The 25,626-nt window shown below is 39.1% G+C and overlaps 4 protein-coding genes across 4 annotated transcripts; all 4 read left to right on the top strand.

The window, feature by feature from the left end:
- Positions 1-3,080: 3,080 nt before the first annotated feature.
- LOC133960928 (blue-sensitive opsin-like) lies at positions 3,081-4,896 on the top strand. The gene is made up of 5 exons (XM_062395812.1): positions 3,081-3,544; positions 3,643-3,811; positions 3,905-4,070; positions 4,157-4,396; positions 4,569-4,896. The coding sequence occupies exons 1-5, from the start codon at positions 3,166-3,168 to the stop codon at positions 4,674-4,676; spliced, it is 1,062 nt and encodes a 353-aa protein (XP_062251796.1). The 5' UTR covers positions 3,081-3,165; the 3' UTR covers positions 4,677-4,896.
- Positions 4,897-6,274: 1,378 nt separating this feature from the next.
- LOC133960919 (blue-sensitive opsin-like) lies at positions 6,275-8,587 on the top strand. Its single transcript, XM_062395798.1, has 5 exons — positions 6,275-6,657; positions 6,769-6,937; positions 7,015-7,180; positions 7,407-7,646; positions 8,243-8,587. The coding sequence occupies exons 1-5, from the start codon at positions 6,279-6,281 to the stop codon at positions 8,342-8,344; spliced, it is 1,056 nt and encodes a 351-aa protein (XP_062251782.1). The 5' UTR covers positions 6,275-6,278; the 3' UTR covers positions 8,345-8,587.
- A 3,941-nt stretch (positions 8,588-12,528) lies between these two features.
- On the top strand, positions 12,529-17,965 carry LOC133960912 (blue-sensitive opsin). The gene is made up of 5 exons (XM_062395788.1): positions 12,529-12,907; positions 13,586-13,754; positions 14,076-14,241; positions 14,661-14,900; positions 15,840-17,965. The coding sequence occupies exons 1-5, from the start codon at positions 12,529-12,531 to the stop codon at positions 15,942-15,944; spliced, it is 1,059 nt and encodes a 352-aa protein (XP_062251772.1). The 3' UTR covers positions 15,945-17,965.
- A 4,740-nt stretch (positions 17,966-22,705) lies between these two features.
- LOC133960906 (red-sensitive opsin) lies at positions 22,706-24,978 on the top strand. Its single transcript, XM_062395775.1, has 6 exons — positions 22,706-22,874; positions 23,409-23,705; positions 23,838-24,006; positions 24,080-24,245; positions 24,330-24,569; positions 24,677-24,978. The coding sequence occupies exons 1-6, from the start codon at positions 22,772-22,774 to the stop codon at positions 24,773-24,775; spliced, it is 1,074 nt and encodes a 357-aa protein (XP_062251759.1). The 5' UTR covers positions 22,706-22,771; the 3' UTR covers positions 24,776-24,978.
- The last annotated feature ends 648 nt before the right edge of the window (positions 24,979-25,626 follow it).

Genomic DNA, 25,626 nt, shown 5'->3' with positions numbered 1-25,626 from the left:
TCTTCAGCCCGTCTGCAGTGGCTCCCTGTGCAGTGTTGTGTATGTCGAGCATATTTTCCGCGAACAGTGAACTTTACGAATCAGTTTTCATCTGTTGAACGTGCACGTGAGGGAACGTCACGTTAAATTGTTAAATCATCATTGTCAGGTCAGCATGAAATTAGCAATAATTTAAATATTTTTTTTTACAAATTGATACATATGAAGTACAGTTTAGGCAAGGGGTAGTGTTGGATACAGTTTTCTTTAAAAAACAAGTTAGATCTTTCACTCTCACGTTCCACCTTTAAACTATGAAATTAACTGACCTATGAATTATTTCAGAATTAATATGCTGAACTATGAACGTGAAATATTCATGTTTGCTTCTATGAACTGAACTTTGAACTAGTTCACGAGAGGTGTGAACTTGCACAACATTGTCAATAACAGTGGTTATGATGAAGGAAAGAAAGTCTCATCCTAATGCCCCTGTGAGACCACTGTTTTCATTGCGTCTTATTCTTAAAGCCAATTATCCTATTTGCTTGTGTCCCTTGAATCCTCAAGCTAGTTCAAATGGCGTCACATGTAAAGCCTCTTTAATCTGCTGAGAGTTTCCTCTTACATTCAACAGGAGCAGGCAGTAATACAACGATCATACAGGCTAGTAAAAGATTTTACCCAGGCCCATTCATCAGCAACAACTTACTTCATTTATTGTTTCATAAACTTTTTCACAGTCTTTTCAATCCACTTGAAACCTTTAATTCTCAAAGTTTTTAAAAATGTCCTTTTAATCATCATGTCTGAGCTCTTTGCACTAAAAAGAAAACTGTTGTCCCAACAGTTTTCCAGTACCACAGTTGATAATTTAGTTTGTAAAACACTTTATTTTTGGTTTATATTTGGTTTGGTATGAGATCTTTTGCCGCAGTACAGGATTGAAGCATACATGGTAAAATGTAAATAGTCTGTATTTATATGGCACTTTTCTACTATTGATGAGCACTCAAAGCCCTTTTACAGAAGCTTTTCCAATTCACACACATACATAGTGTGCATCCATGGGCAGCACTCTTTTTTTCTATGAGGTGCAATTCTTGGTTCAGTATCTTGCCCAAAGAGACACTTTAGCATGCAGATGTGATCGAACATGGTTAGAAGATGACCGCGCTATCCCCAAGGCCAAATACCATCAGTCTAACATTCCCCTTTCTATGCTAGTGCAGCAACTTTTAACTAATATGACCCTGCACAGAAGTCAGGGCATCTACTGTACCTGCAAATCCTTCAATACACTGCAAAAACTGGAGAAATTCCCAGCCAAATGCAGAAGCCTGAATTTGCAGGAGTCAAGCCCACATTATATAGAGAGGTTGTGACCCAAGGCAAAACAACGTCCCAAATCCTGTGGTTTAGCAGGACATGACTGCATGTGTTTAGGTATGTAATGTAAATGAAATGGTGTATTCATATAGACATGCCTTGTCTTTAATGGTGAGGTCCCATGTTCTATACTCATCCATTAATAGGTCAGAGATCATTCCCTAGGGGAATGACTAACGAGAAATACATGGAGTAATTTCTGAGAATCTAAAAACGAGGACCACATGCTTAAAAATGTGATTCTTGTTTATACCTATGTTCAAGGGATCTATTTAGCTAAATATAGCACAACACTTTCCCCCAGAAATTATTATTTTGATGGGGTTGCTTTTTACGGCCCACTTTTCTAGTCTTATCAATCATCAACCACCATGAACTGACATGTGGACCGGAGGAGCCAGGTTAACAACCACTGCCCTTCTCCACCTGCTGAACAAAAACCGCCCACTATATTTGATCCTGAAAATATAAATAAGAAAAGGATTCATTATATTTAATGCTAAAGCTACATGAAATTGTTGCCTTACAGCTTTTCTGAAGAGTTAGCCAGTCTTTAACAAATTACAAACCAAGACACTCACCTCAAGGAGATTTCATTATGGATGAAAGTCTACCTGTTAACATTCGTCTTTATCTTTATCTTTTAACAGAGCAGAATTACAGTATTTTTAATTAGAGTGCAAATCTCCTGTACGTCTGTTGCATTGTTCAGCAGCAGGTTAGAGGTCCATCTGATTTAGATATTTGGGACAGACAGACTGGCTGTTGGGTCGCACAGCAGAGGCCAACAATCAAACAAGCGTTATTAGCACATTTTATAGGAGAAACTGCCACCCCTCACATCCTTTCAAACAGGTGGCACCGACTTATGAGGCCATACGTACATCTAAGTATTTAACTTTTATTGTTTTAGCAGATGTAGGCTAATAAAATAATCTTCACATACATTTGTCACTAACTGTCTTTCTCGAGATCTTTTGATTTTGAAAATGAAATGTTCTGCTCTGTGCTGAGATCCACGCTGCACATGGGATAATCCTTCCTGATCCTTTCTTGATCCTGATACATTGACGGAGGTACAGATCATCCATTCTAATACCAAAGTAGATTACCCAGTGACAGGCTGGATGTGATTAGCAGTTATAATAGCTCTGATGACTGGATTAGCTGATTCCAAAACAACATCCTTCTTTACAGACTGGATCCAATTGAACCAGGGCATTAAGACTCCAAACTCAACCGAAATGGGTACTTTCAGTTAAAAACACTATTAAAATACGGCTGAGGGGTAAAGATGGTCCTCATGGCTGATCAATGTATATCCAAGCTCATGTTGATGGCTGATCTGTGTTGACTTATTCAAGTCATGTGTCATTCAAGTTGACCGACCTATGGAATAACATTTATAAGAATAAAACCCCAAAAATAAGTGTAACATCCCATTACTGATGGTCAATTATGGTCAATAAGTAAAGGGATGTTACACTTATTTTTTGGTTTTTATTCTTATTAATGATTTTCCTTAGGTCGGTCAACTTGAATGACAAATTACTTGAATTAGTCAACACAGATCAGTCATCATTAAAACCAGTTACGACTAATGGTTTAATGTCTTCATTTTGTTAAATCTATTATTCTTAATTCAATTAATCAAAGGTTCAGTGGGAGAGTACCATATATTTACCCCCTTTTTTCTGTTATGGACTGCCACATCCAAGTGCACCAGCAAGAGTCACTGAAGTCCACCATCACATGAAAGGCAAATTTTGATTTTTCTTGTTTGCTCCTGGGGGAAAAATGAAGCACGGTCGACCCATGGAGCTTCCAGAGGATTTCTGGATCCCCGTCCCTTTGGATACGAACAACATCACGACTCTCAGCCCCTTCCTCGTCCCCCAGGACCATCTAGCAGGCTCATCCACCTTCTACGCCATGGCCGTATTCATGTTTTTTGTATTTGTTATGGGCACTAGCATCAATACACTCACCATCCTGTGCACGGTGAAATACAAGAAGCTCCGGTCCCACCTCAACTACATCCTGCTGAACTTGGCTCTGGGGAACCTTCTCGTGTCCTGTGTGGGCTCCTTTGTTGGCTTCTGCGCATTTTCAGCCAGATACTTCATTTTTGGAGCGCTTGCATGCAAGATTGAAGGTTTCATGGTGACACTTGGTGGTAAGATGAACTTTAATGTACACATACAGTAAGATTATGAAATTTAAGTTTTTAAAGAGCTAAAATGTTTTTTTCATATTTTCTTTATATAATTGCAGGTATGGTCAGCTTGTGGTCTCTGGCTGTGATAGCTTTTGAAAGATGGCTTGTCATCTGCAAGCCATTAGGTAACTTTATTTTCAAGCCTGACCATGCTATAGCTTGCTGCGTATTCACCTGGGTGTTTGGACTTATTGCCTCAACTCCACCTCTGTTCGGATGGAGCAGGTCAGTTTTTCACACACACCCTCCCACTAACATGAAGTGTACAGTAAAGCCAGAACATAGGCCTCATTCGGTTCACTGTGCTAATCTTTCCAGATACATCCCGGAGGGTCTGCAGTGCTCCTGTGGACCGGACTGGTACACCACAAACAACAAATACAACAATGAATCCTACGTGATGTTCCTTTTCTGCTTCTGCTTTGCTGTTCCCCTCACCACCATCATCTTCTGCTACTCACAGCTTCTCATCACAATGAAAATGGTGATGCAAAAAAAAAACTGAGCAGATAATGACTTTAATTTGACTGATGCTCTGATGAGACTAAACACACTTCTCTCCATCAAAAGGCCGCAAAGGCTCAAGCGGAGTCTGCCTCCACCCAGAAGGCAGAGAAGGAGGTGACCAGGATGGTGGTGGTCATGGTGATGGGCTTCTTGGTGTGCTGGTTGCCCTACACCACTTTTGCTCTGTGGGTCGTGAACCATCGTGGGCAAACATTCGACCTGAGGTTTGCTACAATGCCAGCTGTCTTCTCCAAATCCTCTGCGGTCTACAACCCTATCATCTATGTTTTACTCAACAAACAGGTCTGTTGCATGTACGATCAGACTGAAAACCAATAACAGTTATGGCTCACAAAAAGACTATACACAATATAAATCAACTTTGGTGTAAACAGCTCATGTAAACCGGGGGCTAAGTAATCTATCTTGTTTTGAAAATGTGTCCCTAAATCAGGTATACTTTCATGTCTTCCAGTTCCGTTCATGCATGATGAAGATGGTGGGAATGGGTGGAGGTGATGATGACGAATCTTCAACATCATCGACCTCAGTCACTGAAGTCTCCAAAGTTGGGCCTGCTTAGACTGAACCTCCACAACGTTTTCCACAGTGTTTTCTTTTTATTTTCAAAATACCTCTGCACTGGCGACTGACAATTTGTGTAATGTAAATATGTAAACATGATGATGTTTTGTGCGATAAATTGCATTAAGTGCAATAGAGGGCTGTAGTGAATAATTAACATATCTTTTACACAGCAAATATAAAAAAAATAAAAATGTTTGGATCAAGAATTAGCAATACCGCGGTAATACTGACTCTTTATTTGATTGTTTTGTTTATATTAACTTTGGTCAATTCAAAACAAAGAAATGTATTTGTCCTTGAGAGTAGGGAAGAGCAGATGGACATACCTAACAAACCCAATGCACAATAAGTGTGAAATGGGTTCCTCTTGAGGAGGCCTCTGTCTGTGAGGTCTTCAACTCCCTTTTCTTGTGATGAAGACGAGGAGGTGGAAAGCCTTGCTGGGGATAGGGAGGTCAGAGAGACCCCTCTTAGGCGGTTGCCACTGTGAGATAAGAGCAATAATATGGATGGATGGATGGAAATTCCTCCTACTGTCTCTGAAATAACCTGCCTCATCTAATATACTAATGATGTAGTTATTGTCAACATTGTTATTCTTTTTGGATAACGTGTTCAATAGATCAGCCTGTGCTTTTACACTTCATTTCCAACATCTTGCACACCTTGTTAGCTCAGGAAAAGGGACAAAAAGGTAACACAAAGTTTGAGTTAATCCGGCAGAGTGGATTACAGAAGGCTACAGCAAAAGAGATTATCAGACAAAAGGTCAATAGATACCAGATGAGCAGGCAAAGAACTGCAGTGATCTTCTTAAAGTAAGTGGGATTGACCTGTTTAACAAGGTTTTGATGAGGAGGTACAAGTGTTCATGCATTTACACAGGTGCATGGGGTACACATTTTGGCAAGTACATTCATGTTTGTTTGTGTGCTACGTAATTCAGATACGTATAGGTAATGTTTCTGACAAGAACTTAACCCTGAACTTCTTACTATCAGTCAAGTATGTAGATGTTCTCAACCGCAGGAGGTGTGTAACTTTCCACACACATATTCATAATGTATATAATTGTATTTGCATTGTCTCGTTTATCTATTTTAAATGGCTCAAACAATAGTTAGATAAGCCTGAACAAATTCTTTCAAACCTTTAGCACAAACCTCCTAACTGTTTTCTCGGTTCTCCAATGAGAGTGACACTTACTGTGACATTACAACATACAGCACCTGACATGTAAGAGGGGCAGACTCTGTCCTCAACCGTCCAAACACAAGCTGTGAAACCAAAGCTGCGTGTGGTACAATTAGGACGGGAAACCACTAAATGACTTACGCAAATGAATGCAAACCCCTCTTAATGAATCAACCAATCAATCAATTAGAGAGTTAAGTTGCTCTTTAATTGGGATAAGGGGCTACTCAGTGACCATTATAAAAGTGCTCCACTAGAGTTAGACCCTAGAGATGTTCCAGACGGACACATTGTAGCATTCCTGTCTCCTCCTTCAAACGTTCCTTTATCCGTCTTTACACATATATGCGAAAGCACAGAATTTTAAAAGTGCTTTGATCTGTAATCACACAAAAAGAGCAAAATGAAGTCAAATCGTGGTGAGGAGCTGCCAGAGGACTTCTGGATACCAATCCCTCTGGACACCAACAACATCACAACACTCAGCCCTTTCCTTGTTCCCCAGGATCACTTGGGGAGCCCGGGCATCTTCTACGCAATGGCAGGATTTATGTTTTTCGTATTTGTGGTGGGCACCAGCATCAACACCCTGACCATTGCATGCACCGTCAAATACAAAAAGCTGCGGTCCCACCTTAACTACATCCTGGTGAATTTGGCTGTGGCGAACCTTCTTGTATCCTGTGTGGGCTCCTTCACTGCCTGCTGCTCCTTTTCAACCAGATATTTCATTTTTGGAGCGCTAGCATGCAAGATTGAAGGTTTTATGGCAACACTCGGAGGTAAGACTTACAAAAAATGCTCAATTTCAATTTCAGCCTGGCTTGTCATCACTGGACTAACTTGAGGTGATTTGAAAAAGGGGCTTAAATTGCTTGTCTTTGTCATTGCAGGTATGGTCAGCTTGTGGTCTCTGGCTGTGATAGCTTTTGAAAGATGGCTGGTTATCTGCAAGCCACTTGGTAACTTTATTTTCAAGCCTGACCATGCTATAGCTTGCTGCGTATTCACCTGGGTGTTTGCACTTATTGCCTCACTCCCTCCTCTGTTTGGATGGAGCAGGTAACCAATGTCAATGATTCATCTTGCAACATGTAAACTGTGATGTTTGCTCAACGGCCTTGTGCTAATCTCTCCAGGTACATCCCAGAAGGTCTGCAGTGCTCCTGTGGACCAGACTGGTACACCACAAACAACAAATACAACAATGAATCCTACGTGATGTTCCTTTTCGGCTTCTGCTTTGCTGTTCCCTTTACCACCATCATCTTCTGCTACTCACAGCTGCTCATCACACTGAAAATGGTGATGCAAAAAGAAATTGCACACACACAAACACACACACACACACACACACACACACACACACACACACACACACAACAAGTTAAAATACAGTAACTTTAGTTTACAATTTTTTTTTCTAAATAGTATTCTCATGACAGAGCAAGGTGAATACCTGAATGCATCTTATATCCTATCAAAGCCAATAGCTTACGAATGTTCTCCTGTACAACTTCTTCCTCACCAGGCAGCAAAGGCTCAAGCGGAGTCTGTCTCCACCCAGAAGGCAGAGAGGGAGGTGACCAGGATGGTGGTTCTCATGGTGATGGGCTTCCTGGTGTGCTGGTTGCCCTACACTAGCTTTGCCCTTTGGGTGGTGAACAACCGAGGGCAATCGTTCGACCTGAGACTGGCCACCATACCCTCCTGCTTCTCAAAGGCCTCTGCAGTCTATAACCCTGTCATCTACGTCCTGTTCAATAAACAGGTCAGTAAAAATGTTGCGAAGGACACCTCTTTTGAAAAAGGGATGCATTTTTACATGCAGGGAAATGTTGGGTGCAGCATTTTATTATATATTTCCTTAAATTGCTCCTTTTCTATCAGACATACATCCAGAAAATATTATTTAGCCCTAGAAGTTAGCTGGGGCAACATTTACAAGTATTTCCCTATTACCATTTAACAAACTATAATTCGTCAAACTACTTGATAAGCAGACTTGCAGCTTGATGAAATGAATGAATGAAAACACTTTACTCCACATGAAAGCATGTTATAGCAGTCATGTATCTGCCCAACCTTTAACGTTTGATGGAAGTCAAAACTGTTATCTGTAAAATAAGGATTCTGATGTTACAGTTGGATTATCTGATTTTAAATTGTAAAAGTAAATACTCCCAAGTTGGAAGATGCAAAGATTGTAACATTCTTTTTGAGTTGATTAATTTGAGCTTTCTCCTCTGCGTTAGGTTCCTGTACGATGATAAGGATAAATATTTCTGACTTTCCAGGGGCTTTATGTTGTTAGGATTGACAGCTCCACAAAAGCACTGTACCTCAGTGATGTGTTTTTCCTTTCAGTTTCGTTCATGCATGATGACGATGCTGGGGATGGGAGGAGATGAGGAGGAGTCATCAACAACGCAGTCAGTTACTGAAGTCTCCAAAGTTGGGCCTGCTTAAAAACTTCTCACCGAGAAGACTTATTTGCCTGCCAGTGATCATTTGTCAATTGTAAATAACAACGGATATGTATAAGTATGTTTTGTCATGAAAAATGTGTGAGCAATGTTATGATTTATGTAAGAAATTGTAACTAATCTGCAAAGTAAAATATACAAAGAATGGTAACATATTGATGGCATTTGTGTATTCTTTTTTAGTAGGAAACTTTGACTTTCGGGTGACAAAATGTTTCAAAGCATATACTAATTAAAACACAAAAGGCTCATTGATTTTTTGTGAAAGTAAATCATTATTGAGACATTACTAGTGCAACAATGTCCCCGTAAGGAATTATTTTGATCGCTTAAAAGGGTTATTTCAATTATTCAAATAATATTGAATGTAACATCCTTCCACCTCCATAGAATTAAAGGGATAGTACACCCAAATATGAAAATTCACTCACTATCTTCTCACCACTATTGGTGGGTGAAGTGTTTTAGTCCACAAAAGGAGTCTCAGGGGTAAACAGTGCTGCAGCCAAATCCAGTACAATTGAAGTAAATGGTGACAGATACTTTAAATTAGGGCTGAACGATTAATTGCATTTGCGATAAAATCGCGATTTGATAAAACGCGATTTTCTAATCGCAGCGTTCGCGATTAAAACGTGCAAAAGAAAGTAGGGCACTGGGCTGCTGTCCTCACCCGCAGCAAGAGTGCCGCGGGACCACAAAACTCCTCTGATCCAGAAGATAGCGAAGCAAGCCTGCATCACCTACAGGGTTCTAAAGTCTTCGGCCGACGTGGCGGACTCACAGAGCAAGCTCATGCAGCTGCTGACCGCGGTGCGGGCGGCGGACCTGAAAATCACTCCGCGGAAAAGCAAGCCGTGCTCCGGGGCGGCGGGGCTCCAGAGCCCCCCGGTCACATACATGCACATCTGCGAGACGGAGGTGTTCAGCATGGTGGTGTTCCTGCTGAGGCCCGGCGCCTCTGTACCGCTGCACGACCACCCGGACATGAACGGGAATCTACGGAGCTGCTGATCCGCAGGCTGCCCTTCCAGCGCATCCAGCTGGCCCGCCGCATCCGCGGACACAGAGCTTAAACTGCTTCTGCTCCACTGACTATAACAACGCCGCTTTCCAACACTTATAAAAATAAATTCAATGTGGAAGTAATCCAAGTATTCAGAATACGTTACTCAAATTGGTTGGGCATGTATTCTGTAACTGAATACGTTTTCAAAGTATCCTTCCCAACACTGGAAATGTTACTGACTTGGGAGCAGTAAGACACGTACAATAAAAAAAAAATGCAATCCTTGTGTTTATACTTACAATGACTTTGATTAAATTGCTTAAATGCACACTGATTTGTTTTTCTTGTTGCTGTAATGAGCAGTTAAATAAAAATGTGGGAAAGAATATTGTACAGTAAATGTATCTAATATTGTGTTAGTCATATTTAAATCATTCATTATGTTTTTTTTGGGAGAAAAAAATCACATATTAAATCGCAATCGCAATTTTGGGGAAAAAAAATCACAATTAGATTATTTCTCCAAATCGTTCAGCCCTACTTTAAATGTAACTTAAATAACACAAAAAAATATTAATATATATATATATATATATATTTATATAGCTATACACATGTGGACAAAATTGTTGGTACCCTTCCATTAAAGAACAAACAAACACAATGGTCACTGAAATAACTTGAAACTGACAAAAGCAATAATAAATACAAATTTGCTGAAAATTATCTAATGAAAATCAGACATTGCTTTTGAATTGTGGTACAAGAGACTTATTTAAAACAACTAACTAATGAAAATTGCCTGGAAAAAAATGATGGTAGCCTTAACTTAATATTTAGTTGCACAACCTTTGGAGGCAATCACTGCAATCAAGCGATTTCTGTAACTCTCAATGAGACTTCTCCACCTGTCAGGTATTCTGGCCCACTCCTCTTGAGCAAACCGCTCCAGCTGTCTCAGGTTTAAAGGGTGTCTTCTCCAAACTGCATGTTTCAGCTCCTTCCAAAGATGTTCATTAGGATTTAGATCAGGGCTCATAGAAGGACACTTCAGAAAAGTCGATTGTTTTGCTGTTAGCCGTTCTTGGGTGATTTTAGATGTGTGTTTAGGGTCATTATCCTGTTGGAGGACCCATTATCCTGTTGGAGGACCCATGAGCTGCGACTGAGCCCAAGCTTTATGACACTGGGCAGCACATTTCGCTCCAGAATGACTTGATAGTCTTGAGATTTCATTGTACCCTGCACATATTCAAGACACCCTGTGCCAGATGCAGCACAGCATCCCGAGAACATGACAGAGCCTCCTCCATGTTTCACAGTAGGTACAGTGTTCTTTTCTTTGTGTGCTTCATTTTTTTGTCTGTGAACATAGTGCTGATGTGACTGAGCCAAAAAGCTCCAGTTTAGTCTCATCTGTCCAAAGGATAGCTTTGAGGCTTGTCAATATGCATTTTGGCTAATTCCAGTCTCGTTTTTTTATGATTTGCTTTCAACAGTGGTGTCCTCCTCGGTCGTCTTCCATCAAGTCTACTTTGGCTCAACGAGCGGCGGATGGTGCGGTCTGACACTGATGGACCTTGACCTTGGAGTTAACCTCTAATCACTTTGGAAGTTTTGTCTGGGCTCTTTGGTTACCATTCGTATTATCACTTACTTTGTCATCAATTATCCTCATGCGGCCACGTCCAGGGTGGTTTGCTACAGTCCCGTGGACCTTTAACTTCTGAATAACATGTGCAACTATAGTCACATGAACATCAAGCTGCTTGGAGATGGTCTTATAGCCTTGACCTTAAACATGCTTGTCTATAAAAAAATATATAATCTCCTGATTCAACTCTCTCCTTAGCTTTCTGTGGTCCGTGTTCAGTGTGTTACACACCATGATTCCAAACAGCACAGAGACTACTTTTCACCCTTTGAAAAGGCAGACTAACTGATAACAAGTTTGAAGACACCTGCGATGCTAATTAGAGGACACAACTTAGTTTAACATGTCCCTATGGTCAAATCATTTTCAATCTTTCCTAGGGGTACCATCATCTTTGTCCAGGCCATTTTCATCAGTTTTTTTTTTTTTAAATGATTCTGTTGAAGCACAATTCAAAAGCAATGTCTGATTTCATTAGTTAATTTTCAGTGAGTAACATTTATTTGTTATTACTTTAGTCAGTTTCAAGTTATTACAGTGACCATTGTGTTTTTTTCTTTTTTAATGGAAGGGTACCAACAATTTTGTCCATGTGTGAATATATATTATATGAATAAAATGCTTCAATACTGCTCAGGGCTTACAGACACCAGGACACCACAGGAGAAGTATGAAGGCATTTAACGTTTTCTCCTGCATTTTTTTTTTTCATGTTTGAAGAATCAGTCACCATTTTCTACAATTGTATTGTATTTGGCTTCAACACTGTTCACACCTGAGACTCCTTTTGTGGACTAAAACACTACACCCATCCCTCCATCGACACAGTGAATAGATAATGAGTTTATTTCCATTTTGGCTGAAATATCCCTCTAAGGTGTTTGTTTATCACGTTATTGTGTCTATGTCTTCGTTGTGTTTCTCTGCTGTGCAACCTTGTTGTTTTTCCCCATACTATCTTTAGTCGTGTGTGTGTGGCTATGTGTGCATCATGTGTCCGTCTGTTGTGTGTGCGTATCAATGTCCGGATGGGCTCCTGATTTCCGGCCCCAGCTCACCTGTATACCTGCAGTTCATCACCCAATCTGCTCATTTGACAGCGGCTATTTCTTTCTTGGGATGTAATCTGATGATTACTGCAACCTCTGGTTTCGGGATACTTACCTGTACGTTAGCCGATAGGCATTGTTACGTGAGTGCGTAATCTGTGTGTACATGATCAGAATCGGAGGTTTATGTGTGAGCTGTTCACCAAAGCTTTAAATCCCGCCTTGAGCCAATTTAGTTGAGCCTGAGTAATATTTAAAGGACCTATAAATGTAGCCATCAGAGGCAAACTCCTGCAGAGAGACAAACCTCCATTACAAGAAACTAAAAACATTAAATCTCTTACTACTACTTGCATTATAAGGAATGTATTAGTCATATTTTAGCAGCATTATAATTTTTTTACATCTTTTTGAACAAAGCTTGAATTTTCATTTGACAAACATCCAGAGGAAAAATGAGGGGAAATCGCGTTGTGGAGTTCCCAGATGACTTCTGGATCCCGGTCCCTCTGGACACCGACAACATCACGTCCCTCAGCCCCTACCTGGTTCCCCAGGATCACCTAGGAAGCAAAGGACTCTTTTATTTCATGTCAGCTTTTATGTTTCTCCTGTTTGTGGCTGGCACAGCCATCAACACGCTGACCATTGCGTGCACCATCCAATACAAGAAGCTCCGGTCTCATCTGAACTACATCCTGGTGAACCTGTCGGTTGCAAACCTCCTCGTCTCCTCCGTGGGCTCTTTCACCTGCTTCTACTGCTTTGCCTTCAGATACATGATTCTTGGTCCACTTGGGTGCAAGATTGAAGGATTTACAGCGACTGTTGGTGGTAAGGAGCATAAGAACTTTTGTTATATACAGCCCTATCAGAGATGTAACAATAATCTGGCATTATATTGCCTTAATTACTGTCTGTTTATTTGTGCTAACGATTAGTATCATGGTTTCATGCTGCCAATTTTCTATTTTAAACTTTAAAAGGGTAGGAGAGAACATATCTTAATGCACTTAATTTCAATTTGCTATTGTCTCGTAAACAAAGTTAATGGACAATCATGTGGTAAAAAGCCAAATGCGATGTGAGATCTGCAGGCAGTGGTCTAAAAACATTGATGCTCGTTACACAATAGATCATTCACTATAGTTTCAATACCTAAAAGCACATCATCAGTTGCATGTGTCTTTTCAGCATTTTGCATATTCAAATGTATTGGCCATGGGGGTCAATACAAAAAATGTATGTTTCATATACATTTTATAGTTGTTGACCTTTTTTGTATGCTGCTGTCTTGGCCAGGCTTCCCTTGTAAAAGAGGTCATTGTATCTGTACGGGACCAACCTGGTTAAATAAAGAAAAATAAAATAAAATAAATAGTTAGGCTAGATCTGATATTTAAACCACAGCTTTATCATGTCATAATCTCTATTAAAAATAGACAGTGTTGTAAGTCATCAATAAGTAAGGAAAATGCAAAGAGTGTCAGTCTTTTATTTGTCTGGTTCCAGGTATGGTCAGCCTGTGGTCTCTGGCTGTGATAGCCTTTGAAAGATGGATTGTTGTCTGCAAGCCAGTAGGAAACTTTGCCTTCAAATCCAGCCATGCCATAGCTTGCTGTGCTCTAACGTGGGTCTTTGCTTTGATGGCTGCGATTCCTCCTCTGGTTGGATGGAGTAGGTCAGTATTCGAGACCAGTGTGCAACAGTTGTATTCACTTTTAACTCCGCCAAGGATTTTTTTTTTCTAACTTTCTTTAAATATGTTTTATGACATAGAAATAATTAGGCTTATCAGACGTATTGTTTTTTCTATCTTTTTATTTCTACAATAAGAACTGGACCCTCTGGAGGTATTTGCTATATTGCGTTGCCCGTGTGTGATAGGAAGTCCTGACCCGATTCCCCTGACATCCTCTGGAAGTCCTGTCTGAAATGTATTATAGCTTTATTGTCCTACAGTCCAGACACAGACATAGTGACTAATGATCTTTGTCTCCAGGTACATCCCTGAGGGTATGCAGTGCTCCTGTGGACCAGACTGGTACACAACTGACAACAAGTTCAACAACGAGTCCTATGTGATGTTCCTCTTCTGCTTCTGCTTCTCTGTCCCCTTCTTCACCATCGTTTTCTGCTACTCACAGCTGCTCTTCACGCTGAAATCGGTGGGGAACATGTCTCCACCAGTCTATTGCTGTCTATCTCTTTAAAAAAGAATTTCCCCTTAGGTTAGGTTTTTCTATAGAATATATTTGGAATAAAAATATCAGTATTTGCAAGTAAGAAAAGGACACAGCAAACAAGTGAACGTCAATGACAATGTTAATAAATTATGTCCGAAAAGACGTAAAAAGGTGACTAATGATAGTTCCTGTCTTACTGTACTACTTCACTGCCATAATCGCCCATTTTATATGTTTTCATCATACTTTTTAGATATAATATTTGTTTACATTATTTAATGTTGTTAATTTGGTCTTCACACCTTTGATTGTAATGACTTACAATGACCTGAATTTATAGATCTGAATGTGGATGTGCATCCCCACACTGAGCAGTGTATTCTATTCTTCTTCCTCTACAGGCAGCAAAGGCTCAAGCGGAGTCTTCCTCCACCCAAAAGGCGGAGAGGGAGGTGACCAGGATGGTGGTTCTCATGGTGATTGGCTTCCTGGTGTGCTGGATGCCCTACGCTTCCTTTGCTCTCTGGATTATAAACAACCGAGGGCAACCGTTCGACCTGAGACTGGCCACCATACCCTCCTGTCTCTCTAAAGCCTCCACAGTCTACAACCCTGTTATTTACATCTTCCTCAATAAACAGGTGAGTGCATTGTCAAGTATTCACTCTAATTTCAAAGCTGCCAAGGACGTCCTCACAGACCGTGATGTTATTTAAAAAAAATACATGGAGCCGAGAGCACATTTCACAAACAATACTCTTGCAAAGGATTAGATCGAACTATTTGGACTGAATGAAAAATCTGGCGAATCCCTCAGAAATGACATGAATAGCCACAAAGAATAAACATCAGTAATTTGGGGCAGGCAAGATAACTTAATGTCATATAATATCAAATCAAAAATCCCCCTTACCACAACAATAGGGTAAACATGCATTTATTAATTGTAGAATAGCGGAAGATGGCCACACTATCCGAAGTAGGCTTAATTTATGGTCACACCTTTGAGTCCATCATGACAAAACATTTGAGGGATTACAAAAATAACCCACAAATAAAAATGTCTACCTTGAAGAAACAAATACCACCCACAAATTGCAGTATCTGATCCCTATTACTTACAATTAACACGGAAATTATAGTTTCGAACACCCATATAATAAATACTTTCATTCATGTAAAAAGTAGCAATTACAAATCTTGAACCCTAATCAGTATTAACTACATGACCAAATTAATATGACATTTGTCATGTTTTCTTGGAATCTGCATGTTATCAAATCCTTTATCTCACACAACTTGTGTATTTATTATAATTGTTATTATTATTATTATTATTTCATATGTTTTGTTTGTGTCTGTGTCTTTGTTGGTCATTTAAGTAAATCAGAAGTAGTTATGGCAGATTTGAATAATCACGTAGAAGGCCTATGGCGCCCTCTAAAGGTGGCTGTGAAAACATACAGAAAGCTTGCTCCATCCTCAGAGAAAATACATATCATACTGTATTTAAACTACACACAGTAAAGCACAGACATTTACCTTAGTAACACACGTTGTTTAATATTTTTGTTTTCCAGTTCCGCTCATGCATAAGGAAGATGTTGGGGATGAGTGGAGGTGATGACGAGGAGTCATCGACAAGTCAATCGGTTACTGAAGTCTCTAAAGTTGGACCTGCTTAGATGCTATATCATATATTTACAGTGTAAGAGTGTAAACAGCACTTAAAGTACAAATACTATATGACAAATGGAATTATGTTATTCCTTTAGATAAAGAGTTGTTTGCAAAGAAAATATATATGTAAATTAAAACCGAAAAAAACAAAACATTACCCCAGTGATGAAGTGATGTCTTTTCTACGATATTCACAGCAGGTGCACAGAAGACAAATTTTGCATTCTGTCTCAGGTCACGGGAAACCCATTGTAGTTATTACACAAGTAACATTTGATTGCTTGTGCGAATGTTTGTAAAGGAGTGTTAAATCATGTGCTGTATAATTGCTATGTCAGATTTCACATGTGCATGTAAAAGTCCAAGATTGACCTAATTAACAGTGGGGGTACAGCCTGAGGGCTATAATCTCTGCTTGGATCAGATCGCCAGATATTCAGATAATTGTGAGATGAGTACAATGTAGAAAAGATGGAGTGCACAAATGCAATAAATATACCAGTAAATTGAATGTTTATATCATCTCCCATGCTTCTCTTTGCTGATGTGCCCATTAGCTGAAGAACGTACAGAAACACAATGTATGTTATATAGATCAGAATCATTACATAACACAAACATACCAATTCCATACTCTCCATGCATGATTTTACTGATTGAAAGAAAATGATGGCTAACATTTCGAAATGATGTGCATACCAATGAGGAAAATGAGAGGTAAAGAGTCAGTGACAACCTGATAATTAATCAAATCATAAATGAGTAGTTCCTGATCAAACTCTGAATTTAGGAGCACATGTCACATGCGATAATATACTGGAGGACAGACTTGGAGGTACCACATTAATGAATCATCATTAATCATAGTTAATGATTACCTGTGAAAACGCAGGGATGGCCCCTTTCTTCATAAGTTGTTACTGATTATCTCTGAATGCAGTCCATCCATTATCTATCATGCTTATCTCTTTGAGGATCGAAGGGAGAGCTGGAGCCCATTCCAGCTACAGTGGGCAAGAGGCGGAGTAAACCCTGGTCCCCAGTCCTTCACAGGGCCAACATACAGAGGCAAACAACCAATCAAATTCACACCTACAGTCAATTTACAGTGTGTAATTAATATAACCCAAATCTCCATGTGGAAGGAAGCCGGTGTACCTGGAGTGAACCCATACAGAAATATGGAGAAGACATAGAAAACCCTGGCTAGAGTGGGATAGAGATGGTGCACTTCTAAACCTGCATCATCGAGTCCATCCTCACCTCCGCCATCACCATCTGGTTCGCTGCTGCCACTGCAAACGACAAAAGGAGGCTGCAGCGTATCATCCGTTTTGTTGAGAAGGTGATTGCCTGCAATCTGCCATCTCTAGAGGACCTGTTTGCCTCGAGGACCCTGAGGCGTGCAGGCAAGATTGTGGCTGATCCTTCCCACCCGGGTCACAAACACTTTGAGGTTCTTCTTCTTGTTACATTAACACCGTTTTATTACATTACATTACATTACATTACATTACATTACATTACATTACATTACATTACATTTCATTTAGCTGACGCTTTTATCCAAAGCGACTTGCAATAAGTGCATCAACCCCGAGGGTACAGACCCAGAACAACAAGAATCAAGAAAGTATATTGCACATTGCACATCCTCATTCTCTCCTGTTTTGCATTTATATCTTGTATTTATTTTGTTTTGTTTGTTTTGTGAGTTATTTCTTTCTTATGTGAAGTACTTATTGTGTGTTTGTAGTACTTATTGTGTTTTTATGTTCTATGTTCAATGTATGCACCTTCTTTACCCCAAAAAAATCTGATTCTGATTCTGATTCTGATTAGAACAGGTAACCATCACGTGATCACGTGACTGGTTTGCATTGAGCCATGTTTAAGTGTTGCTTCGAGAACATCACAGCTCATTCTGTCTCTGATAAGAGTGAGTTACTGTGCTGAAGAAAATACTGAAAGTTTGAAATATGCTTTTAAGTCATGTCCATCACCTTTGCACAAGAAATTATATATAGTGAAAATATAATATAACATAATATAATATAATATAATATAATATCATTTAATATAATATAATATAATATAATATAATATAATATAATATAATATAATATAATATAATATAATATAATATAATATGTGCAGTGGGAATATTATGATTAAAATGTTTGTTTGGAGACCTGCTGAGTTATTATTAAGCTACTTACTGTGATATATTGATAGTGAAAGTAATGAGGGACTTGTCTGTGCTATGTATCATTTTACTATTTGGGCTACAACCAAAACAACTGTGGTAGGCAAATAATCAGGAAGTAAAGATGAAGCTCGTGTCGGTCTAGGGTCTCATTCCTGTTCTCCTCTGTTTCCCATGGATTCACTGGTTTAATTCCTCTGCTCCTTCTCCACTGGTTCCTGTTTCATTTTGAAACCATCTTTGACCCTTAGTTATAGATATTCAATAATATATATATTAAATAATCTATTTATAATTGGTCCTATATAATGTTTAAAAAAAAGGCAAGGAGGCATTAGTACGGTGGCATACAAAATAATCTGAGTATATACAAAAACTATGATTGTAAAAACATGGCAACATGTTATCTGTCCACTACAGTGCAGAGAAGAGAAGGATACAACAATTAAGCAATCAATCAATACTTGGAAATACCATTGTGACTACTGCATCAGGGTTTTTGTCCATCATGGAACAGCTGTCCTGCAAAGAGGCAAAAGAAGGCTATGGACATCACAACATCCCTCAACATTGTACACATAAAAGGATTATTACCTGATCTGAAGTGAACACAAGATCATATGATTATTAACAGGTGACCTTGGCTCACTTCACACCAGTGTAATTGTTTATGGCCAATAATAATTCGTGTAGATCACCATTTTCACAGTGGCCACAGATATTTTCACAGTGGCCACAGATATTTCCGTCGGTAGTCGGGAGCAGATCCGAGTTCTGCTAGGAGTGAACTTTTACCAAACCTGCATAGTTCAGAACTAGCGGAATTCCAGACCTACCCTCGAAATATCAGCACCACATAGAAATGAAAGTGAACAGGAGTTAAACAATATCTACCATTATTCCAAGTCTCGGATTATATTCAATTTTCTCAACATACTGTTAACCAAATTTTTTTAAGTCACATTTGAAAAATCTGTTTAAACAAAACCAACATTATTTTACAGTAGTGGACATTCAGTATATGTAAGTAAAATCACTAATGAAGATCTATAAACAGCAGAAAACAGAAAGGTTTACAGATTTCTTTGGTTTCAGGATCGATCCTCTCCTTGTCGTGCAGCCCTGGTCCTCCATGGAGTTCTTATCAGAGCTACGAGCTGGCTACTTGCACAAGGTGTGGACTTGAGAAAAACACACAATCAAAGGATTAAAAAAACATGACAGCAGCCCTGGGAAATCTCTGCCTTTGCCTGAAGTGAACTGTCGCTCCGGAGAGATTAAAGGGTTACGGAGTGAGCATGCCAGAAGTAATTACTCTGTGTTAATGAGTTATGTGGAAGCACCTCAGTTGTCCGTGTAATCGGCTTTGGTCTGCAAGGACATACGAAATCTTGACCTGCATTTCCCTAAGTTTACCCGGTCCTGACTAGAGGTTAAACCCATGGAAGTGAGACACTGCAGATCCTAACTCAAACAGCTAGCAATGTTATATATATATATATATGTATATACATTTTTTCAACCAGGCAATCAGGTATAATGGATGATTCAGCAAATGGAAACAGATGAAATAATCCACAGTAAAGTTTCCTCTAAAATGATTCCTTCTACATCGCATTGTAGAGGAGGAGTTTCTTTCAAAATAAGATATTTTTGCATGAGAATAATGATATGTTGCTAGCCGTTGATGCTGTCTAGGCAAGTGATTTAATTGCATATTATTATAGAGCAGAAATGTTTGAATTAAATTAGTTAAATTTTCTAACAAACTATAATTTTCTTATAAAATATGGTTCATCTGACTTACATTAAATTAGTCTTTTTCTTTATTTTACTTTTTCCATTTGCCTTTATTACACAGTTAAATTGTATGAGACCAGAGAGATCGCGAGGGATGTAACACACAGCAAATATCAACTTTCAACATCCATTCTAGCTGTATCCAAAAACAGTTGAACAAATGCTAAATAGTAGAAAAGTACAATTGAGTGCCTAAATTAAAACGATTCCAAATTATTAAAAAAACTAAATTTTAGGTATAACAACATCTTAAAGAACTCCGTCTCTTTTAAGTTTTAATGGCTTTCTCTTTTTTCAAAATTTTTCTAGATGTAAGGCAAAGTTTTCTAATTAGCCTCAGTCATAATTTGTAGAATACTGTAATCTACTAGTTCAAGAAAAATCAACAGCTTTAACTGAATGAATAATGGGTTTGATAGATCTCTACATTGACTTCTGCCGATGATTCTTATGGCTCTATTTTCTTTTCTGTTGAAATGGATGAAAGACAGTGTTCCTTCAATCTTTTCTTTATCATTAAATTGCTCCTCAGTATAATTCACAATAAATGTTGAGAGGGATGTATACGTTTTTTGTATATTTCCTTTTCTAAACAGTGAGATATTAATACCTTTCCCCACACCGTAAGTATCTTCAGAGGTTTTAGATCTAGGCTGCTCGGGAAAATTACATCTACAATCCAGGCGTACTCTGTACCTTTTTTAATTTAGGTTACATTTAATGACATTTTCTATGACAATGTCTAAAAATCAAGCTGGAAAATTAAGGAGTCAGAAATCAGTTAAGCCTTTAATCAAGGTTGTCCTTAGATTCCCTAATCACTGGCTGCTCTGATCCCCAAAAAGCACATTATCCTTTTAGGAGTAGCCAGAGTTGGCTTTGGACAGAATCCACCATTACACAGTGTCTTGGCGCAAAACATAGCTTCACAGCATATACATGGGAAATTCATGCTTAAGAAAAAAAATGAACATACTGAAAAACAAAAAAGAACTATGTATTAATGGTCACATTTTGACAATCACATACTAATAATACCACAAATGTCTCTCTGTGTATGTGAAACACATATCTTGCTAATTGTTCATCTTATCAGCTTCACACTTGGAAGGTGTATTGTGAGTTGCCCCCGAAAAAGTGTAGTGTTTAATTTGGTGAAATTTGAAAAACACAATATGTTAAATATTAATACACGAATAAAGACACAACCAGCACTCTGAAGCAGTTGGTTGGGGCGGGGCAGTGTGCCTTCAGTCTGTGAACTGAGTTTATCATTATTTTGTTTAATGTTCTCGGATAAACCACAGCAGTGGTCAGTAACTGGCAACCGCTGGCCGGTAGTATCTGTCCAACCAGATCATTTAGATAACCTGATTAATTTAATTCACCAGATTGGACCGATACACTGATACAATCACAGACGTGCTGACGTTGCCAATGCAGGTCTTCGTTAAGGCAACAACATTCATAGATTCACCTCCTCTTTAACAAGTTATGTTAATTTTGTTTCTGTAATGCTTTATATTGAGTGGAATTACAGACCTGCTATCTTGAAAAGTTTTGAATCTGGGTCTAAATTAGCCGACATGTAATTCATGAACAAACAGCAGCAGTTCACTTAATTAATCAAATGTATATATATACAAATTCAGTATTATTTTATTAAAAACAAATTGAATATGAAATCTTAACTCTGACCGTTTTAATAAGTTCTAGACACAATGTCCAGCACTTATCTTTGATGATTTTTATTCTTGTTTTTATTTGTTCTCTTTGTGAAACACTTTGTGACAGCTGTTTTAAAAGATACCACATAAATAAGTTATTTTTATCTTTATTAATTATTATATATTTATTGAGTCAAAGCAAAGAACCTGTCCAGGCCAATCACGCTGTTAAATTGTGCCATTCTTCACTTGTTTTTCTTTTCAGACCTTCCTCGAGAATCAGGATATTCCCCCCCCCCACACACACACACACTTTGCTCCCAGCATGAGGGCAATGACGTTAGTTGCAGGATCAACAGATTTTTGAAAATCCAATGTTCTCAAGTGCCCTCTCTTTCCGGAGGGCTTAAAGTTGTCTTACTTTCCTCGGATGTCACAGCTCCAACTGTCAACCATTATACTTCCGTACAGCTCCACTTGTCCACATAAGCTGCTTTAAGACTTGGCTGTCCTCTCATGCCCACTGGGATCCAAATGTCCGGTATACCCATTAATGTCATACACAACATGATGTTAGGTGAATGTAGACAATTCTCTGGAACATGACATGTTCATTTCCCAGATCAACTTCTTACCATAAATCCGTGTCATGACATGTCATTATTCCCCTGCATCTAAAAAATAGGAAGATAAACATTTGCTCCAAATCTTGAATATAATTTTTGACAAAAATTCAGTGCTGCGTTAATATCTCTTTAATTCATCATTGCTCTAGTTGTAAGTAACATACAATTTTGTATGACTCATTGAAGAAAAACAGCTCAAACTTTACAGTCAAAAGTTATGGCCACTAATCTTAATTTTAACTGAGTGGAGGGAAATCCGCTTCCAAACCAGATTATTCTGGCATTTTGTGTCTTAATCCAATTAATTGAATTGGCTGAGTTTTAACTACAGTTCAAAATACATTTACTTCATTGCCACCAAGTATCACTGCTAAGCAGCACGTCACAGCTGTAATTTGATTGACCAAATCCTATCAGAGGTCTCTGAATCACAAATATAAAAAGCTTCAGTCAGATGTGTGAAACCAGTCACCTGAGGAGGCTGCCAGTGACAAGAAAGGCAGACTGTTGAGGGCTCTCCTTCAAAGAGCACAATGGCAGAAGAGTGGGGAAAACAGGCGTTTGCTGCCAGGCGGTACAATGAAGATACGACGAGGGGATCTGTTTTTGTATATACAAACAGCAATCATACCAGAGGTACAGTATCATCAGTATATTTTCTGAATAATTTGATGGGAATGTTAATTGTGAGAGGGACGGTTTACAACAAAGAACAACAGCAACAACTGGTATAGAATAGCTTATTGATTACATTTCCAAAGTCAGTATAGCTGAAATTATACATTTGGAAATTATTTTAAATATGCATTCATAGACTGATGTTGGAGGTATGATTTAAATTGTATCTTGCCAAATATCTAAATTGGTGATGTTTGACATTGTTATGAATATGATTGTTACTGTATAGTATCAGACATTAATGTAATTGTATTCATTAAAAAGCTCTGCTGCCTCGAAGCAATTAAACAAGGCCAGTGAGAAGAAATGTAGCGCTTTAGTATGACTCAAATGTAAGGCATCTATTGTTGTTGTATATTTTAACAGTTGGCTAATGAGAAATATTTGTCTTATTTTATTTCTGTTACCAGATAAATTGTGTTTTAAATTAAAATGTTTACTTTGTGAGAACACAAGAGATTCTTAATGATGACTTTCCATTATTTCCCCCAGATCCCTTTGAGGGGCCCAATTACCACATTGCTCCTCGATGGGTTTACAACTTGGCAACCCTCTGGATGTTTTTTGTGGTCGTTGCATCAGTCTTCACAAATGGTCTCGTCATTGTGGCCACAGCTAAGTTCAAGAAACTCCGTCACCCATTGAACTGGATATTGGTCAATCTTGCAGTCGCTGATCTTGGAGAAACAGTTTTTGCCAGCACCATTAGTGTATGCAACCAGTTTTTTGGTTACTTCATTCTGGGACACCCGATGTGCATCTTTGAGGGCTATGTTGTCTCAGTGTGTGGTGAGCATTTACAGGTTTTCTCTGTGTGACATTAAAATGTTTGGAAACAGATTCTTAAGGATAGATTTTTTGTCATATATTGTCACACTTCAAGTGAAATACTTTTTCTGATTGACCTTCTTCTTTACTCAGGAATTGCTGGTCTCTGGTCCCTGTCCATCATCTCCTGGGAGAGATGGATAGTTGTGTGCAAACCTTTTGGAAATGTCAAGTTTGATGCCAAATGGGCCACAGGTGGAATTCTGTTCTCCTGGATCTGGCCAGCAGTGTGGTGTGCTCCCCCAATCTTTGGCTGGAGCAGGTAGCGTGCCGTTATTTTTTTTACAATGTTTGTAATTCATCAACGTAAACATTAAACAATTATTTTGTGTCAGGTACTGGCCTCATGGACTGAAGACCTCCTGTGGACCTGACGTATTTAGTGGAAGTGAAGACCCTGGAGTTCAGTCCTTCATGATTGTTCTTATGCTGACATGTTGCATACTTCCCCTGAGTGTTATCATCTTGTGCTACCTGGCTGTCTGGTGGGCCATCCATTCTGTAAGTTACCTGCAGTTTGATAAATATATTAAAGTAGCTCACAGCCTGGCCGACTCTCACACTGCATTGATGTGTTGATTACAGGTTGCGATGCAGCAGAAGGAATCGGAGTCAACCCAGAAAGCTGAGAGAGATGTGTCCAGAATGGTCGTTGTCATGATCTTGGCATATTGTGTCTGCTGGGGACCTTATACAGGCTTTGCCTGCTTCGCAGCGGCCAACCCTGGATATTCCTTCCACCCTCTGGCTGCTGCCATGCCTGCATACTTTGCTAAGAGCGCCACCATTTACAACCCTATCATCTATGTATTCATGAACCGACAGGTGGGCACAACAATTAAGATGCCACATTGACCAGCTTTCCATTCTTCTGATCAAATGTGTTTGATTTACCTTTCTGACACAAACGATTTTTGTTCTCTTCCCATCAGTTCCGCACATGCATCATGCAACTCTTTGGCAAAGAAGTGGAAGATGCTTCTGAAGTATCCTCATCAAAGACAGAGGTCTCATCTGTGGCTCCTGCATAAACCTCCATGTTCTCTTATTTGGTGAAAAAAAACTAAGAACCATTGTGATATGTACAGTAAATATGTTATGTTTCATTTATTTTTATTTTTTAGTAAATAGCTCTCTGGCAAATGAAAAAATACAACAAAAATATTAATGAAGTAATTTTATCATTATGTCACTGTTTATTTTTTTCAGTTGACCATAAAAGATATCAAGCACATTGAAAGTTTCCATCTGGTGATTCTTATGACTAGTTGTCCAAAGGCTGTTTAACATTTTCCTCATAAGGTTGTTTCTACTGTTTAGTAATACAAAAATGTGGGTTTTGGACCAGTGGTGTATGTCGGCAAAACATCTAGAAGTCTACAATAGAACTGACAAAGGTTTCGAACATGTTTGGTGGCATAAAGCCATACATTGTCTGAATGAGGGATAGTTAATTGACAGCATTTCTCTCAAGATGTACTGTCTACGTACCTCTCAAACACAGAGTCAGTTGGTCAAAGGTTTTCTACAACAGTGACTGTATAATTGTCACGACCCGGCTCATGGTCGGACAAATAAAAGGAACTGCGCAGGTAAAAGTAACAAAAGGATAATTTATTTCCCTAACACAAGGGACCAAAATGACGGCAAAGCAAACCAAGAGAACACAATAGAAAACGAGGGGCTGCGGCGGAGCGGCACACCGCTCTCCCTCCGGAGCCAGGCGATGTCAGGAAGAGACCGAGGCAGGAGGAAGGACCAGCTTAACACAGGTTTGGGAATTGGCCACGCCCACCAGCTCATCACCTGCAGGTTGACAAAGCAGAGGCCACCATACACGCATACACACATCCACAGGCAGGAGGCCGTCACAAATCACTGA

The sequence above is a fragment of the Platichthys flesus genome, chromosome 2 (assembly GCF_949316205.1).
Source record: "Platichthys flesus chromosome 2, fPlaFle2.1, whole genome shotgun sequence".
Taxonomy (NCBI): Eukaryota; Metazoa; Chordata; class Actinopteri; order Pleuronectiformes; family Pleuronectidae; genus Platichthys; species Platichthys flesus.
Note: the sequence above shows the minus strand (reverse complement) of the source record. Positions and strands in the feature narration are given on the sequence as shown.